This window comes from Haliotis rubra, unplaced genomic scaffold, assembly GCF_003918875.1.
Source record: "Haliotis rubra isolate DU_JTF1 unplaced genomic scaffold, ASM391887v1 Scf108, whole genome shotgun sequence".
Classification (NCBI taxonomy): Eukaryota; Metazoa; Mollusca; class Gastropoda; order Lepetellida; family Haliotidae; genus Haliotis; species Haliotis rubra.
The window spans coordinates 2,229,697-2,249,669 of NW_025764981.1; the positions used below are offsets into that span (position 1 = coordinate 2,229,697).

The 19,973-nt window shown below is 45.6% G+C and overlaps 1 protein-coding gene across 1 annotated transcript in view; it reads left to right on the forward strand.

Moving 5' to 3' along the window:
• LOC124281593 (sodium/potassium/calcium exchanger 4-like) overlaps positions 1–16,352 on the forward strand; it is a 28,434-nt gene extending 12,082 nt beyond the window's left edge. Inside the window, exons 8-9 of the mRNA XM_046717535.1 lie at positions 9,639–9,740; positions 15,725–16,352. Of these exons, the coding sequence (XP_046573491.1) occupies positions 9,639–9,740; positions 15,725–16,050 (428 nt within the window). The 3' untranslated portion in view covers positions 16,051–16,352. The remainder of the gene's footprint in view (positions 1–9,638; positions 9,741–15,724) is intronic.
• The last annotated feature ends 3,621 nt before the right edge of the window (positions 16,353–19,973 follow it).

Genomic DNA, 19,973 nt, shown 5'->3' on the forward strand with positions numbered 1-19,973 from the left:
GTTATGCTCTACGGTGCTGTGCACACAGGTATTGCTGTGTGACAATGTAGTGTTATGTTCTACGGTGTTGTGCACACAGGTATTGTTGTGTGACAATGTAGTGTTATGCTCTACGGTGTTGTGCACCCAGGTATTGCTGTGTGACAATGTAATGTTATGCTTTATGGTGTTGTGCACCCAGGTATTGCTCTGTGACAATGTAGTGTTATGTTCTACGGTGTTGTGCACCCAGGTATTGTTGTGTGACAATGTAGTGTTATGCTCTACGGTGCTGTGCACACAGGTATTGTTGTGTGACAATGTAGTGTTATGTTCTACGGTGTTGTGCACAGGTATTGTTGTGTAACAATGTAGTGTTATGCTCTACGGTGTTGTGCACACAGGTATTGCTGTGTGACAATGTAGTGTTATGTTCTACGGTGTTGTGCACCCAGGTATTGTTGTGTGACAATGTAGTGTTATGCTCTACGGTGTTGTGCACCCAGGTATTGCTGTGTGACAATGTAGTGTTATGCTCTACGGTGTTGTGCACCCAGGTATTGCTGTGTGACAATGTAGTGTTATGTTCTACGGTGTTGTGCACTCAGGTATTGCTGTGTGACAATGTAGTGTTATGCTCTACGGTGTTGTGCACCCAGGTATTGCTGTGTGACAATGTAGTGTTATGCTCTACGGTGTTGTGAACCCAGGTATTGCTGTGTGACAATGTAGTGTTATGCTCTATGGTGTTGTGCACCCAGGTATTGCTGTGTGACAATGTAGTGTTATGCTTTACGGTGTTGTGCACCCAGGTATTGCTGTGTGACAATGTAGTGTTATGCTCTCCGGTGTTGTGCACCCAGGTATTGCTGTGTGACAATGTAGTGTTATGTTCTACGGTGTTGTGCACCCAGGTATTGCTGTGTGACAATGTAGTGTTATGCTCTCCGGTGCTGTGTACCCAGGCATTGCTGTGTGACAATGTAGTGTTATGCTCTCCGGTGTTGTGCACCCAGGTATTGCTGTGTGACAATGTAGTGTTATGCTCTACGGTGTTGTGCACCCAGGTATTGCTGTGTGACAATGTAGTGTTATGCTCTACGGTGTTGTGCACCCAGGTATTGCTGTGTGACAATGTAGTGATATGCTCTCCGGTGTTGTGCACCCAGGTATTGCTGTGTGACAATGTAGTGTTATGCTCTCCGGTGTTGTGCACCCAGGTATTCCTGTGTGACAATGTAGTGTTATGCTCTCCGGTGTTGTGCACCCAGGTATTGCTGTGTGACAATGTAGTGTTATACTCTACGGTGTTGTACACCCAGGTATTGCTGTGTGACAATGTAGTATTATGCTCTACGGTGTTGTGCACTCAGGTATTGCTGTGTGACAATGTAGTGTTATGCTCTACGGTGTTATGCAACAGGGTATTGTTGTGTGACAATGTAGTGTTATGCTCTACGGTGCTATGCACACAGGTATTGTTGTGTGACAATGTAGTGTTATGTTCTACGGTGTTGTGCACACAGGTATTGTTGTGTGACAATGTAGTGTTATGCTCTACGGTGTTGTGAACCCAGGTATTGCTGTGTGACAATGTAGTGTTGTGCTCTATGGTGTTTTGCACCCAGGTATTGCTGTGTGACAATGTAGTGTTATGCTTTACGGTGTTGTGCACCCAGGCATTGCTGTGTGACAATGTAGTGTTATGCTCTCCGGTGTTGTGCACCCAGGTACTGCTGTGTGACAATGTACTGTTATGTGCTACGGTGTTGTGCACCCAGGTATTGCTGTTTGACAATGTAGTGTTATGCTCTCCGGTGCTGTGTACCCAGGCATTGCTGTGTGACAATGTAGTGTTATGCTCTCCGGTGTTGTGCACCCAGGTATTGCTGTGTGACAATGTAGTGTTATGCTCTACGGTGTTGTGCACCCAGGTATTGCTGTTTGACAATGTAGTGTTATGCTCTCCGGTGTTGTGCACCCAGGTATTGCTGTGTGACAATGTAGTGTTATGCTCTCTGGTGTTGTGCACCCAGGTATTGCTGTGTGACAATGTAGTGTTATGCTCTCCGGTGTTGTGCAACAGGGTATTGTTGTGTGACAATGAAGTGTTATGCTCTACGGTGTTGTGCAATAGGGTATTGCTGTGTGACAATGTAGTGTTATGTTCTACGGTGTTGTGCAACAGGGTATTGCCGTGTGACAATGTAGTGTTATGTTCTACGGTGTTGTGCAACAGGGTATTGCCGTGTGACAATGTAGTGTTATGCTCTACGGTGTTGTGCACCCAGGTATTGCCGTGTGACAATGTAGCGTTATGCTCTACGGTGTTGTGCACCCAGGTATTGCTGTGTGACAATGTAGTGTTATGCTCTACGGTGTTGTGCACCCAGGTATTGCTGTGTGACAATGAAGCGTTATGCTCTACGGTGTTGTGCACCCAGGTATTGCTGTGTGACAATGTAGTGTTATGCTCTACGGTGTTGTGTACCCAGGTATTGCTGTGTGACAATGTAGTGATATGCTCTCCGGTGTTGTGCACCCAGGTATTGCTGTGTGACAATGTAGTGTTATGCTCTCCGGTGTTGTGCACGCAGGTATTCCTGTGTGACAATGTAGTGTTATGCTCTCCGGTGTTGTGCACCCAGGTATTGCTGTGTGACAATGTAGTGTTATGCTCTACGGTGTTGTACACCCAGGTATTGCTGTGTGACAATGTAGTATTATGCTCTACGGTGTTATGCAACAGGGTATTGTTGTGTGACAATGTAGTGTTATGCTCTACGGTGCTATGCACACAGGTATTGTTGTGTGACAATGTAGTGTTATGTTCTACGGTGTTGTGCACACAGGTATTGTTGTGTGACAATGTAGTGTTATGCTCTACGGTGTTGTGAACCCAGGTATTGCTGTGTGACAATGTAGTGTTGTGCTCTATGGTGTTTTGCACCCAGGTATTGCCGTGTGACAATGTAGTGTTATGCTTTTACGGTGTTGTGCACCCAGGCATTGCTGTGTGACAATGTAGTGTTATGCTCTCCGGTGTTGTGCACCCAGGGTACTTGCTGTGTGACAATGTACTGTTATAAAAGCTACGGTGTTGTGCACCCAGGTATTGCTGTGTGACAATGTAGTGTTATGCTCTCCGGTGCTGTGTACCCAGGCATTGCTGTGTGACAATGTAGTGTTATGCTCTCCGGTGTTGTGCACCCAGGTATTGCTGTGTGACAATGTAGTGTTATGCTCTACGGTGTTGTGCACCCAGGTATTGCTGTGTGACAATGTAGTGTTATGCTCTCCGGTGTTGTGCACCCAGGTATTGCTGTGTGACAATGTAGTGTTATGCTCTCTGGTGTTGCAACCCAGGTATTGCTGTGTGACAATGTAGTGTTATGCTCTCCGGTGTTGTGCAACAGGGTATTGTTGTGTGACAATGAAGTGTTATGCTCTACGGTGTTGTGCAATAGGGTATTGCTGTGTGACAATGTAGTGTTATGTTCTACGGTGTTGTGCAACAGGGTATTGCTGTGTGACAATGTAGTGTTATGTTCTACGGTGTTGTGCAACAGGGTATTGCCGTGTGACAATGTAGTGTTATGCTCTACGGTGTTGTGCACCCAGGTATTGCCGTGTGACAATGTAGCGTTATGCTCTACGGTGTTGTGCACCCAGGTATTGCTGTGTAACAATGTAGTGTTATGCTCTACGGTGTTGTGCACCCAGGTATTGCTGTGTGACAATGAAGCGTTATGCTCTACGGTGTTGTGCACCCAGGTATTGCTGTGTGACAATGTAGTGTTATGCTCTACGGTATTGTGCACCCAGGTATTGCTGTGTGACAATGTAGTGTTATGCTCGGTACGCACCAGTGTTGTGCAATGTAGTGCCATGCTCCAGGCATTGCTGTGTGACAATGTAGTGTTATGCTCTCCGGTGTTGTGCACCCAGGTATTGCTGTGTGACAATGTAGTGTTATGCTCCGGTGCTGTGTTCTTGTGCAATCCAGGTATTGCTGTTGTGACAATGTAGTGTTATGCTCTCCGGTGTTGTGCACCCAGGTATTGCTGTGTGACAATGTAGTGTTATGCTCTCGGTGTTGTGGGTATTGTGTGCAATGTAGTGGCTCTTGCTGTGTGACAATGTAGTGTTATGTTCTACGGTGTTGTGTTGTGCACCCAGTTATGCTCTTATTGCTTGTGTGACAAATGTAGTGTTATGCTCTACGGTGTTGTGCACCCAGGTATTGCTGTGTGACAATGTAGTGTTATGCTCTCCGGTGTTGTGCACCCAGGTATTGCTGTGTGACAATGTAGTGTTATGCTGGTTTGTGCACTCTATTGCCGTGTGACAACGTAATGTTATTCTTGTTGTGCACCCAGGTATTGTTGTGTGACAATGTAGTGTTATGCTCTCGGTGTTGTGCACCCAGGTATTGCTGTGTGACAATGTAGTGTAGTTATGTTCTCCGGTGTTGTGCACCCAGGTATTGCTGTGTGATAATGTAGTGTTATACAATGTGTGTCTGCGGTGTTGTGCACCCAGGCATTGCTGTTTGACAATGTAGTGTTATGCTCTCCGGTGTTGTGCACCCAGGTATTGCTGTGTGACAATGTAGTGTTATGCTCTCCGGTGTTGTGCACCCAGGTATTGCTGTGTGACAATGTAGTGTTATGCTCTCCGGTGTTGTGCACCCAGGTATTGCTGTGATGACAATGTAGTGTTATGCTATCCGGTGTTGTGCACCCAGGTATTGCTGTGTGACAATGTAGTGTTATGCTTGCGTTGTTGCAATCCAGGTATTGCTGTGTGACAATGTAGTGTTATGTCTCCGGTGTTGTGCACAGGTGTTGCTGTGTGATGTTAGTGTTATGTTATGCTCTCCGGTGTTGTGCAATAGGGTATTGCTGTGTGACAATGTAGTGTTATGCTCTACGGTGCAACAGGGAGTATTGTTGTGGTGTTGTGCACCCAGGTATTGCTGTGTGACAATGTAGTGTTATGTTCGCCCAGGTATTGCTGTGTGTAATGTTATGCTCTACGGTGTTGTGCACCCAGGTATTGCTGTGTGACAATGTAGTGTTATGTTCTACGGTGTTGTGCACCCAGGTATTGCTGTGTGACAATGTAGTGTTATGCTCTACGGTGTTGTGCACCCAGGTATTGCTGTGTGACAATGTAGTGTTATGTTCTACGGTGTTGTGCACCCAGGTATTGCTGTGTGACAATGTAGTGTTATGCTCTACGGTGTTGTGCACCCAGGTATTGCTGTGTGACAATGTAGTGTTATGCTCTCCGGTGTTGTGCACCCAGGTATTGCTGTGTGACAATGTAGTGTTATGCTCTACGGTGTTGTGCACCCAGACATTGCTGTATGCATTGCTGTAAATGGTATTATGCCCAGGTTGAGCAACAGGGTATTGTTATGAAACAATGGGTTTTTGAACAGCCATGTGTTGTGTAAGAAGGTATTGCTGTGTAACCTGGCGTTGTGGAGTAGCCATGTGTTAGTGTGGAGCCAGTTGTTGAATAGCCATGTGTAAGTGTGGAGCCAGTTGTTGAGTAGCCATGTGTTAGTGTGGAGCCAGTTGTTGAGTAACTATGTGTTAGTATGGAGCCAGTTGTTGAGTAACCATGTGTTAGTGTGGAGCCAGTTGTTGACTAACCATGTGTTAGTGTAGAGCCAGTTGTTGAATAGCCATGTGTTAGTGTGGAGCCAGTTGTTGACTAACCATGTGTTAGTGTAGAGCCAGTTGTTGAGTAACCATGTGTTAGTGTGGAGCCAGTTGTTGAATAGCCATGTGTTAGTGTGGAGCCAGTTGTTGAGTAACCATGTGTTAGTGTGGAGCCAGTTGTTGAGTAGCCATGTGTTAGTGTAGAGCCAGTTGTTGAGTAGCCATGTGTTAGTGTAGAGCCAGTTGTTGAGTAGCCATGTGTTAGTGTGGAGCCAGTTGTTGAGTAGCCATGTGTTAGTGTAGAGCCAGTTGTTGAGTAACCATGTGTTAGTGTGGAGCCAGTTGTTGAGTAGCCATGTGTTAGTATGGAGCCAGTTGTTGAGTAACCATGTGTTAGTGTGGAGCCAGTTGTTGAGTAACTATGTGTTAGTATGGAGCCAGTTGTTGAGTAACCATGTGTTAGTATGGAGCCAGTTGTTGAATAACTATGTGTTAGTGTAGAGCCAGTTGTTGAGTAACTATGTGTTAGTGTGGAGCCAGTTGTTGAGTAACCATGTGTTAGTGTGGAGCCCGTTGTTGAGTAGCCATGTGTTAGTATGGAGCCAGTTGTTGACTAACCATGTGTTAGTGTAGAGCCAGTTGTTGACTAACCATGTGTTAGTGTAGAGCCAGTTGTTGAATAGCCATGTGTTAGTGTGGAGCCAGTTGTTGAGTAGCCATGTGTTAGTGTAGAGCCAGTTGTTGAGTAACCATGTGTTAGTGTGGAGCCAGTTGTTGAGTAGCCATGTGTTAGTATGGAGCCAGTTGTTGAGTAACCATGTGTTAGTGTGGAGCCAGTTGTTGAGTAACTATGTGTTAGTATGGAGCCAGTTGTTGAGTAACCATGTGTTAGTATGGAGCCAGTTGTTGAGTAACTATGTGTTAGTGTAGAGCCAGTTGTTGAGTAACTATGTGTTAGTGTGGAGCCAGTTGTTGAGTAACCATGTGTTAGTGTGGAGCCCGTTGTTGAGTAGCCATGTGTTAGTATGGAGCCAGTTGTTGACTAACCATGTGTTAGTGTAGAGCCAGTTGTTGACTAACCATGTGTTAGTGTGGAGCCCGTTGTTGAGTAGCCATGTGTTAGTATGGAGCCAGTTGTTGAGTAACTATGTGTTAGTATGGAGCCAGTTGTTGACTAACCATGTGTTAATTAAGTGTAGAGCCAGTTGTTGAATAGCCATGTGTTAGTGTGGAGCCAGTTGTTGACTAACCATGTTTAGTGTAGAGAGCCAGTTGTTGAGTAGCCATGTGTTAGTGTAGAGAGCCAGTTGTTGAGTAGCCATGTGTTAGTGTGGAGCCAGTTGTTGAGTAGCCATGTGTTAGTGTGGAGCCAGTTGTTGAGTAACTATGTGTTAGTGTGGAGCCAGTTGTTGAGTAACCATGTGTTAGTGTGGAGCCAGTTGTTGAGTACCCATGTGTTAGTGTGGAGCCAGTTGTTGAGTAACTATGTGTTAGTGTGGAGCCCGTTGTTGAGTAGCCATGTGTTAGTATGGAGCCAGTTGTTGAGTAACTATGTGTAGTATGGAGCCAGTTGTTGACTAACCATGTGTTAGTGTAGAAACCAGTTGTTGAATAGCCATGTGTTAGTGTGGAGCCAGTTGTTGAGTAACCATGTGTTAGTGTAGAGCCAGTTGTTGAGTAGCCATGTGTTAGTGTGGAGCCAGTTGTTGAGTAACTATGTGTTAGTGTGGAGCCAGTTGTTGAGTAACTATGTGTTAGTGTGGAGCCAGTTGTTGAGTAGCCATGTGTTAGTGTAGAGCCAGTTGTTGAGTAACCATGTGTTAGTGTGGAGCCAGTTGTTGAGTAACCATGTGTTAGTGTGGAGCCCGTTGTTGAGTAGCCATGTGTTAGTATGGAGCCAGTTGTTGACTAACCATGTGTTAGTGTAGAGCCAGTTGTTGACTAACCATGTGTTAGTGTGGAGCCCGTTGTTGAGTAGCCATGTGTTAGTATGGAGCCAGTTGTTGAGTAACTATGTGTTAGTATGGAGCCAGTTGTTGACTAACCATGTGTTAGTGTAGAGCCAGTTGTTGAATAGCCATGTGTTAGTGTGGAGCCAGTTGTTGACTAACCATGTGTTAGTGTAGAGCCAGTTGTTGAGTAGCCATGTGTTAGTGTAGAGCCAGTTGTTGAGTAGCCATGTGTTAGTGTGGAGCCAGTTGTTGAGTAGCCATGTGTTAGTGTGGAGCCAGTTGTTGAGTAACTATGTGTTAGTGTGGAGCCAGTTGTTGAGTAACCATGTGTTAGTGTGGAGCCAGTTGTTGAGTACCCATGTGTTAGTGTGGAGCCAGTTGTTGAGTAACTATGTGTTAGTGTGGAGCCCGTTGTTGAGTAGCCATGTGTTAGTATGGAGCCAGTTGTTGAGTAACTATGTGTTAGTATGGAGCCAGTTGTTGACTAACCATGTGTTAGTGTAGAGCCAGTTGTTGAATAGCCATGTGTTAGTGTGGAGCCAGTTGTTGAGTAACCATGTGTTAGTGTAGAGCCAGTTGTTGAGTAGCCATGTGTTAGTGTGGAGCCAGTTGTTGAGTAACTATGTGTTAGTGTGGAGCCAGTTGTTGAGTAACTATGTGTTAGTGTGGAGCCAGTTGTTGAGTAACTATGTGTTAGTGTGGAGCCAGTTGTTGAGTAGCCATGTGTTAGTGTGGAGCCAGTTGTTGAGTAACTATGTGTTAGTGTGGAGCCAGTTGTTGAGTAGCCATGTGTTAGTGTGGAGCCAGTTGTTGAGTAGCCATGTGTTAGTGTGGAGCCAGTTGTTGAGTAACTATGTGTTAGTGTGGAGCCAGTTGTTGAGTAACTATGTGTTAGTGTGGAGCCAGTTGTTGAGTAGCCATGTGTTAGTGTAGAGCCAGTTGTTGAGTAGCCATGTGTTAGTGTGGAGCCAGTTGTTGAGTAGCCATGTGTTAGTGTGGAGCCAGTTGTTGAGTAACCATGTGTTAGTGTAGAGCCAGTTGTTGAGTAGCCATGTGTTAGTGTGGAGCCAGTTGTTGAGTAACTATGTGTTAGTGTAGAGCCAGTTGTTGAGTAACCATGTGTTAGTGTAGAGCCAGTTGTTGAGTAACCATGTGTTAGTGTGGAGCCAGTTGTTGAGTAACTATGTGTTAGTGTGGAGCCAGTTGTTGAGTAACTATGTGTTAGTGTGGAGCCAGTTGTTGAGTAACTATGTGTTAGTGTGGAGCCAGTTGTTGAGTAACTATGTGTTAGTGTGGAGCCAGTTGTTGAGTAGCCATGTGTTAGTGTGGAGCCAGTTGTTGAGTAGCCATGTGTTAGTGTGGAGCCAGTTGTTGAGTAACTATGTGTTAGTGTGGAGCCAGTTGTTGAGTAGCCATGTGTTAGTGTGGAGCCAGTTGTTGAGTAACTATGTGTTAGTGTGGAGCCAGTTGTTGAGTAACCATGTGTTAGTATGGAGCCAGTTGTTGAGTAGCCATGTGTTAGTGTGGAGCCAGTTGTTGAGTAACTATGTGTTAGTGTAGAGCCAGTTGTTGAGTAGCCATGTGTTAGTGTGGAGCCAGTTGTTGAGTAACCATGTGTTAGTGTGGAGCCAGTTGTTGAGTAGCCATGTGTTAGTGTAGAGCCAGTTGTTGAGTAACCATGTGTTAGTGTGGAGCCAGTTGTTGAGTAGCCATGTGTTAGTGTGGAACCAGTTGTTGAGTAACTATGTGTTAGTGTGGAACCAGTTGTTGAGTAACTATGTGTTAGTGTGGAGCCAGTTGTTGAGTAACTATGTGTTAGTGTGGAGCCAGTTGTTGAGTAGCCATGTGTTAGTGTAGAGCCAGTTGTTGAGTAACCATGTGTTAGTGTGGAGCCAGTTGTTGAGTAACCATGTGTTAGTGTAGAGCCAGTTGTTGAGTAACCATGTGTTAGTGTGGAACCAGTTGTTGAGTAACTATGTGTTAGTGTGGTTACTGTAACCAAGTTTTATACAGAATGTTGTTGTTGTCCAACCAGGTGACGCGCTAGAGATCCCGGACACAGTGATGGGGCTGACGCTCCTGTCTGCAGGTACCAGTGTCCCGGACTGTCTGGCTAGCCTGTATGTGGCCAGGGACGGTGAGTCAGGGTCTGTATAGATGTGTATGAGAGACAGACAGACATTGGGTGTGCCTGTCGTTGTTTACTTATGTGTGTGTTCGCGCGTGCGTTGTCGTGTGTGCGTGCGTGCGTGCGTGCGTGCGTGCGTGTGCGTTAAGAGAGCGAGTGAGTTGGGTTTAACGCCGGCTTTATCCACTTATATAACGTGGTGTCATCTTTACATGAGAGGGAAGCGATTGTTAGCCATAAGTGAGTCATTTGCTCTTGCAAGAATAGTTTTCATAAATTTTGTTTCGTTCGAATTGCTTTCATTACTTATCTACCAGTTGGGAAATAATTTCCATTCAATTTTCCGCTGATTATTAAGAAAACTGCAACTATTTCAACAACTTATATTAGACATGGCAATCAGGTTTAACATGGCTGTCTATGGGATAGATAAAAAGTTGTGCTTATATATGGTGCTTAATCAGGTGCCATTCGATAACTAATCAACGGAAAGATGAAAGAAAATTATGTACCCGTAGCTGAAGATTTCCAAGATGTTTGCAAAATATCAAAATAAAATGACTACTCAATTTATGAAAATTATTCATGCAACAGTTAATTAACATGGTGTAAGTCTATGGAAATTTCGCTAATGATGACTCACTTATGGCCAACTACTGTATTTATGTTTGGTTCTGACAAAACTCTACACTCAGGGGCGAACCAAGGATTTTGGAGAGCCCAAGGGACGCCACTCTGCACGGTGAATTGGGTGGTCCGTGGGTGAGAGCGTGAACGTGGGTCCGCGAGTTTGTGAGTGCGAGTTTTTTTAGAGTTTGACAATGAGTAAGTTAAAGGATCAACCAAATCAGGATAAAACGATAACATTTATATTACATGCGGCACATAGAACATATACGATATGCTACACATTATCAGAGGTACAGATAAGCTGCGTATCTGCGTAAATTACGCAAATATTTATGTGAAAACTCAATTCTTATTATGTCTGTTGCGTACTTGAATTTTTATAAATACTCAATAAATTTGATCTTACATGCGTACACACAGAACTGTCAAATCTTAGCTCGGGTGTTACTGAGGAGAGATAAAATAAGTGAGGTATAATGAGAGGTTCTATTTCAGCACATGAACGTGGCAACTTGCAGTCTTTCTTATGGTTTTTCAAATTACTGATCAAATACAAATAACAAGCACGTAAACCAACATTTAAACTTTATCATACTTTTATAATTAATGGAAAACAGCAAAATCCCCAAATTAGTTTGAGTGAGGTGAGTACAATTTATTTGGTTAATCAAAGGAAAATTAGGATACCCAATTGAAATGAACACAAGCGAGTACATCACTCAATGCCTCAAAAAGTTATCTGTAGCTCTGCATTATGCATGTCAAGTGATTCACAATATACGACATATGGTACATAAAATACGACATATGGCACATAAAATACGATATATGGTTCATAAAATACGCTATATGGTACATAAAATACGACATATGGTACATAAAATAAGATATATGGTACATAAAATACGACATATGGTACATAAAATACGACACATGGTACATAAAATAAGATATATGGTACATAAAATACGACATATGGTACATCAAATACGACATATGGTTCATAAAATACGATATATGGTTCATAAAATACGATATATGGTACATAAAATACGATATATGGTACATAAAATATGGTACATAAAATAAGATATATCGTACATAAAATACGACATATGTTACATAAAATACGACATATGGTACATAAAATACGACATGTGATACATAAAATACGATATATGGTACATAAAATACGATCATATATGGTACATAAAATACGACATATGGTACATAAAATACGACATATGGTACATAAAATAAGATATATCGTACATAAAATACGGCATATGGTACATAAAATACGACATATGGTACATAAAATACGACATGTGATACATAAAATACGATATATGGTACATAAAATACGATCATATATGGTACATAAAATACGACATATGGTACATAAAATACGACATATGGTACATGATATGCAATATATGTTACAGGGAACATTTTGCACACAATATGGTACATTGTACATAAATATACTTTTAATGCAATACATGGTATAACAGATACCAAAAGGTACATGACATGGGAACCGGCGTACAGAAGAAAGTACACAACTGGGCTTTGGGATTATTTTCGAAGAACGTAAATATTTTTTAACGTGTTTTGTTTTGCCTCTGTTGGGTTTGGGCAGCACACAGACACTGTGTGTCAACTGTGGGTTGGGCAGCACACAGACACGGTTGTGAACTGCAGGGGTTTGCAGGGCACACAGACACTGTGTGTGGGCAACACAGAACTGCGGGGTTTGGGCAGCACACAGACACTGTGTGTCAACTGCAGGGTTGGGCAGCACACAGACACTGTGTGTGAACTGCAGGGTTTTGGCAGCACACAGACACTGTGTGTCAACTGCAGGGTTTGGGCAGCACACAGACACTGTGTGTGAACTGCAGGGTTGGGCAGCACACAGACACTGTGTGTGAACTGCAGGGTTTGGGCAGCACACAGACACTGTGTGCCAACTGCAGGGTTGGGCAGCACACAGACACTGTGTGTGAACTGCAGGGTTTGGGCAGCACAAAGACTCTGTGTTTGGGCAGCACACAGCCAACTGCAGGGTTTGGGCAGCACACAGACACTGTGGTATCCAACTGCAGGAGGTTTAAGACACAGACACTGTGTGCCAACTGCAGGGTTTGGGCAGCACACAGACACTGTGTGAACTGCAACTGGGTTTGGGCAGCACACAGACACTGTGTGTGAACTGCAGGGTTTGGGCAGCACACAGACACTGTGTGTGAACTGCAGGGTTTGGGCACACAGCGCAAGTACAACTGCAGGGTTTTGGGCAGCACACAGTGTGTGTGAACTGCGGGGTTTGGGCAGCCACTGCAGGGTTTAGGGCAGCACACAGACACTGTGTGTGAACTGCAGGGTTTGGGCAGCACACAGACACTGTGTGTCAACTGCGGGGTTTGGGCAGCACACAGACACTGTGTGTCAACTGCAGGGTTTGGGCAGCACACAGACACTGTGTGTCAACTGCAGGGTTTGGGCAGCACACAGACACTGTGTGTGAACTGCAGGGTTTGGGCAGCACACAGACACTGTGTGTGAACTGCAGGGGTGCAGCACACAGACACGCGTGTTTGGGTTTGGGCAGCACACAGACACTGTGTGTCAACTGCAGGGTTGGGCAGCACACAGACACTGTGTGTCAACTGCAGGGTTTGGGCAGCACACAGACACTGTGTGTAAACTGCAGGGGTTTGGGCAGCACACAGACTGCGTGTGTAATGAACTGCAGGGTTTGGGCAGCACACAGACACTGTGTGTGAACTGCAGGGTTTGGGCAGCACACAGACACTGTGTGTGAACTGCAGGGGGCAGCACCACAGACACTGTGGTAACAGACTGCAGGGTTTGGGCGGCACACAGACACACAGTGTGTGAACTGCAGGGTTGGGCAGCACACAGACACTGGTGTCAGCCTGCACACAGACACTGTGTGTCAACTGCAGGGTTTGGGCACACAGACACTGTGTGTGAACGCTGCAGGGGAGCACACAGACACTGTGGACAGCACCTGTGACACTGTAATCAGAACTGCAGGGGTTTGGGCAGCACACAGACACTGTGTGTCAACTGCAGAGGTTTGGGCAGCACACAGACACTGTGTGTCAACTGCAGGGTTTGGGCAGCACACAGACACTGTGTGTCAACTGCAGGGTTTGGGCAGCACACAGACACTGTGTGTGAACTGCAGGGTTTGGGCAGCACACAGACACTGTGTGTGAACTGCAGGGTTTGGGCAGCACACCGAGACACTGTGTGTGAACTGCAGGGTTTGGGCAGCACAATGACACTGTGTGAACTGCAGGATTTGGGCAGCACACAGACACTGTGTGTCAACTGCAGGGTTTGGGCAGCACACAGACACTGTGTGTCAACTGCAGGGTTTGGGCAGCACACAGACACTGTGTGAACTGCAGGGTTTGGGCAGCACACAGACACTGTGTGTGAACTGCGGGGTTTGGGCAGCACACAGACACTGTGTCAACTGCAGGGTTTGGGCAGCACACAGACACTGTGTGTGAACTGCAGGGTTGGGCAGCACACAGACACTGTGTGTCAACTGCGGGGTTTGGGCAGCACACAGACACTGTGTGTGAACTGCAGGGTTGGGCAGCACACAGACACTGTGTGTCAACTGCGGGGTTTGGGCAGCACACAGACACTGTGTGTCAACTGCAGGGTTGGGCAGCACACAGACACTGTGTGTGAACTGCGGGGTTTGGGCAGCACACAGACACTGTGTGTCAACTGCAGGGTTGGGCAGCACACAGACACTGTGTGTGAACTGCAGGGTTTGGGCAGCACACAGACACTGTGTGTCAACTGCGGGGTTTGGGCAGCACACAGACACTGTGTGTCAACTGCAGGGTTTGGGCAGCACACAGACACTGTGTGTGAACTGCAGGGTTTGGGCAGCACACAGACACTGTGTGTCAACTGCAGGGTTTGGGCAGCACACAGACACTGTGTGTGAACTGCGGGTTTGGGCAGCACACAGACACTGTGTGTGAACTGCGGGGTTTGGGCAGCACACAGACACTGTGTGTCAACTGCAGGGTTTGGACAGCACACAGAGACTGTGTGTCAACTGCAGGGTTTGGGCAGCACACAGACACTGTGTGTCAACTGCAGGGTTGGGCAGCACACAGACGCTGTGTGAGAACTGCAGGGTTTGGACAGCACACAGACAGTGTGTGAGAACTGCAGGGTTTGGGCAGCACACAGACACTGTGTGTGAACTGCAGGGTTTGGGCAGCACACAGACACTGTGTGTCAACTGCGGGGTTTGGGCAGCACACAGACACTGTGTGTGAACTGCAGGGTTTGGGCAGCACACAGACACTGTGTGTCAACTGCAGGGTTTGGGTAGCACACAGACACTGTGTGTGAACTGCGGGGTTTGGGCAGCACACAGACACTGTGTGTCAACTGCGGGGTTTGGGCAGCACACAGACACTGTGTGAACTGCAGGGTTTGGGCAGCACAATGACACTGTGTGTGAACTGCAGGGTTTGGGCAGCACACAGACACTGTGTGTGAACTGCAGGGTTTGGGCAGCACACAGACACTGTGTGTGAACTGCAGGGTTTGGGCAGCACACAGACACTGTGTGTGAACTGCAGGGTTTGGGCAGCACACAGACACTGTGTGTCAACTGCAGGGTTTGGGCAGCACAATGACACTGTGTGTGAACTGCAGGGTTTGGGCAGCACACAGACACTGTGTGTGAACTGCAGGGTTTGGGCAGCACACAGACACTGTGTGAACTGCAGGGTTTGGGCAGCACACAGACACTGTGTGTGAACTGCGGGGTTTGGGCAGCACACAGACACTGTGTGTCAACTGCAGGGTTTGGGCAGCACACAGAAACTGTGTGTCAACTGCAGGGTTTGGGCAGCACACAGACACTGTGTGTCGACTGCAGGGTTTGGGCAGCACACAGAAACTGTGTGTCGACTGCAGGGTTTGGGCAGCACACAGAAACTGTGTGTCAACTGCAGGGTTTGGGCAGCACACAGACGCTGTGTGAGAACTGCAGGGTTTGGACAGCACACAGACACTGTGTGTCAACTGCAGGCCACATTCCAAACACTTTTGAAAATATTTGTCGTCGTTTTCTTAAAATTATCCCCAAAGCACCAGGCTTGTACTTTCATTAACACGTCAGTTTACATTATCCACGACACAGAATACAATGTGCACAAGGTACATTACAGACAAAACTTGGTGCATTATATACAATATACGTTATATTATATCTGATACACGGTTCAGTATGTACGACATTCTTCTGTCATGCTGTTTTATATACATCTTGATTTTTTTCTTCTATAAAGGCCTCGGCGACATGGCTGTCTCGAATTCCATCGCAAGCAACGTCTTCAACATTCTTATGTGCCTGGGGTTACCATGGTTACTGGAGACCGCCGCAGTCAACGTAGGCGAGACCGTCGCCATCAGCAGCGGGGCCCTGCTGTACGACTCCCTCATACTGCTGGTGACGGTGGCCCTGCTCATTGCCGCTCTCTTCGTCAACCGATGGAAGCTGAATGTGAAACTCGGAATGTTCTGCATATTCACCTATGTAATTGTCATAGGAGTGTCGTGTCTCTTCGAGCTGAACATATTCGGCAATCTGAACCTTCCAGCTTGTCCAAGATAATCTCGACAGGGTGGAACCATTGTCGTGTAATCGACAGGTTCCTTCCAGACAGTTTCACGGCCTACGAGCACATAGCGATCTTAGCTCAAAGACGATTGGACCTCCCTTTCTTTAACCTAGAATTAAGGTGGTCAAAGCACTAAGATCGGTTTGTACAACCGGGCCCACATTTGTAGAACGAGGGATATACGGTCAAACATGATTGTTCTCTCAGAGTACATACACAATCGAGTTAACCGAAGTTATGGAAGTCTCATTGTATATGTGCATTAGCTCTCTGATAAATCTGAAACTCGACCATACATCAAGCGTACGCTTCGATTCATCTACGAACTTGTTACCATGTAACGGTCATTATTCTTAACCTCTGCTCTTCATGTTCACGGGGCGGTGGGGTAGCCTAGTGGTTAAAGCGTTGGCTCGTCACGCCGAAGACCCGGGTTCGATTCCCCACATGGGCACAATGTGTTAAGCCCATTTCTGGTGTCCCCCGCCGTGATATTGCTGGAATATTGCTAAAAGCGGCGTAAAACTAAACTCAGTCAGTCAGTCAGTCTTCATGTTCACGAACGATTGTCCATTGTTGAGAACCAATTCATCGGAAAAAGCTGTTGTCCTCTTTGAAGTGTTTTACTGGCGGGGTACCTCTATATGTTCAGATGTTGGATGTTTCCCGTATCTCTTAGAACTGATGTCACTTCATGGAATTGTGAACAGCGAGTCCAACACCAAGTCATGCATTTAGGTTTCAGCTGAAGCCATCATATGCTATAGTCCGTTTGACTTCATTTTAGACCGATGAATTGCTCACTAACACAAAATCTAATAAATGCAACAAAACCAAATTGTGCACAGTCACATGAAATCGACAGACCAACTCTGATGATTTGTCTCATAATTTTGGACACCCGAATAAAAAAAGTTGTTAGCGAAAAGTGACAACAAAATAATGATTGTTTGTTAAACAACTTTTTTATTCGGGTGTCCAAAGTTATGAGACAAATCATCAGAGTTGGTCTGTCAATTTCATGTGACTGTGCAAAGTTTGATTTTGTTGCATTTCTTAGATTTTGTGTTAGTGAGCAATTCATCGGTCTAAAATGAAGTCAAACGGACTATAACGCTTATATACTTCTCAACACTTCCCAAGCATAGTGTGAGCGAGTGAGTTTAGGTTTACGCTGCTTTCCAGCAATGTCACGGCGGGGAACACCAGAAATGGGCTTCACATATTGTACCTACGTGGGGAATCGAACCCGGGTCTTTGGTGTGACGAGCGAACGCTTTAACCGCTAGGCTACCCAAGAATAACCAAACTCGCACTAGCGGACTGCATTCACTGGTGACACACAAGCTCCACACAAAGCGACCTTAGAGCTAAGCTAATCACTCCCACACTCAAACATTGTCTTAAAACAATCGACCGGTGACGATCCGGGTTAGAAGTGATCTTCAGTAACTCATGCTTGTCGTAAGAGGCGACTAACGGAATCGGGTGGTCAGGCTCGCTGACTTGGTCGACATATGTCATCATATCCCAATTGCGCAGGTCGATGTTCATGCTGTTGATCACTGGATTGTCCGGTACGGACTCGAATATTCACAGACCGCCACATATAAGCTGGAATATTGCTGAATGCGGCGTAAAACTCACTCACTCAATGCGTCTGTAGCACATTCGTGAGCCAATGATATAGTATAGAGTTACGATAGGTCGTAACGCTACGAACGCTTTGCGGATTGGGACCCCAAACCGGAAGTAACGACATCGTTATGATCACAAACGTTCCACACATGCGCACTTCGTTACGAAGGTGTATTCTAACGGAATTTATTACATATATGCTACTCAGTATAGATTAAAAACACCTATTTCATTCATATCGCCATAGGTAATCTAACATGTGAAAACGACGTCGTAATGGCCAATGCTTAAAGAAATAATAGTTTCTAAATGTCTGGTATTGAAAGTGAATGAGTTAACGTTTTACGCCGCTTTTAGCAATGTTCCAGCAGAAATGGTCTTCACACATTGTACCCATGTCACGAATCGAAACCGGTTCTCTGCATGATACGCGAACGCTTTAACCACTAGGCTACAGCACCTCCCCTTGTATTGAAAGGATAACAGCTATAAATTCCCGAAGGCATGGCAAGTAAATAGGAGGAGAAGCCGCATCGATTACACGATGCTATTAAAAAGCCTCGGCTTCAACAGACACATTAGAACTTCGATCATTCTGAATGATGTAAATTACATATATCGCAAAGACAACGACACTGGAAGCTTCACCAGTGATCAATCAGTGTACACTGAAAGATAGGAATCGTATTACATCTTTATTGTACTTGTTGATTATAAGCTGGTTGAAGTATTTTGAGATCAAATCTATCTCTGAGTTGGCGAACTGCCAAGGAGGACTGTACATTAACCTGATTTCTCGTCTTAGACGTTGAAACGCAGAGTTGCACGTTGAGTTTATCGGACTTGGAAGTAGTTTTGTAAAATGCTGACGAGTTATTTGAGATGATGTGTGTTGGACGGTGAATGGCTGCCATATAGAGAAGAGATATTCTAAGGCCTTGGCCTCGATAATAAACTGATTTGATTGATTGTTTGTTGCTTAACGCCACACTCAGCAATATTCCAGCTATATGACGGTAGTCTGTAAATAATCGAGTCTGGGACCAGACAATCCAGTCATCAACAGCATGAGCATCGATCTACGAAATTGGGATACGATGACATGTGTCTGTCAAGTCAGCGAGATTGACCACCCGATCCCGTTTTCCGCCTCTTACAAGCATGGGTTACTGGAGACCAATTCTAACCCGGATCTTCACGGGTCGATAACAAAGTGAAGTATGCCCTATATAATACTCATACAAGCACCTGCTTGAAGTCATCATCTCATTAGCACCCGCCCATACTCTCATATTCTGTCTACTGTACTGTTTTAGTGACCGATCATGAGTGAGTGAGTTAAACAATGCAGCATTTGGGCTGTCATTTATATAAGGTAGGTGAATGTTGTTTTAAGCCGCCTTCAGCAGTATTCCAACTATATCATTGCGGCCGAGTCTAGTGAGTGAGTGAGTTTAGTTTTATGCCGCACTCCGCAATATCCCAGCTATATGGCGGCGGTCTGTAAATAATCGAGCCTGGACCAGACAGTCCAGTGATCAACAGCATGAGCCTCGATCTGCGCAATTGGGAACCGATGACATGTGTCAACCAAGTCAGCGAAACTGACCACCCGATCCCTTTAGTCGCCTCTTACGACAAACATAGTCGCCTCTTACGACAAGCATAGTCGCCTTTTATGGCAAGCACATGGGTTGCTGAAGACCTATTCTATCCCGGATCTTCATGGGTCTGCGGCCGAGTCTAAGCCGGACGAACGTGTGGTTAATATCATGAACAACGCTGTCACGGTACGAAGCCGTCCAGTCTGACTTTATACGTCCACCTCGTCCAGCGAACATAGGATACTTGGGAACAACACTGGAATCCTCACGCGGTTTGTATGGGGTTACGTACAAGCATCTCACCTTTCCGGGTTAGACCTGGGACCAGTTTCAAGAAGCGAAGCAGTTTCACGTTATAGGAGTTACGATGGTCGTAGCGCTACGGTCGTTTCGTGAAACGAGCTCCAGGGACCCGTTCCACAAAAAGAACGTAGTGCTTAAGATGATCGTAACTCCCATACTTACGACTGTCGTAGCGCTACGATCGCTTCGTGAAACGAGCTCCGCTTCGTCAACAGCCCGTGCTTCTTGTAAGATGCGACTAGGGGTGGGTATTGCAGAGAATTTTCATATTGCGATATATTGCGATGCGGAAGCATATATTGCGATATGTATTGCAATATATTGCAAGAATTATTTTTTTAACATAAAACTATTTATATTCGAGTTAATGC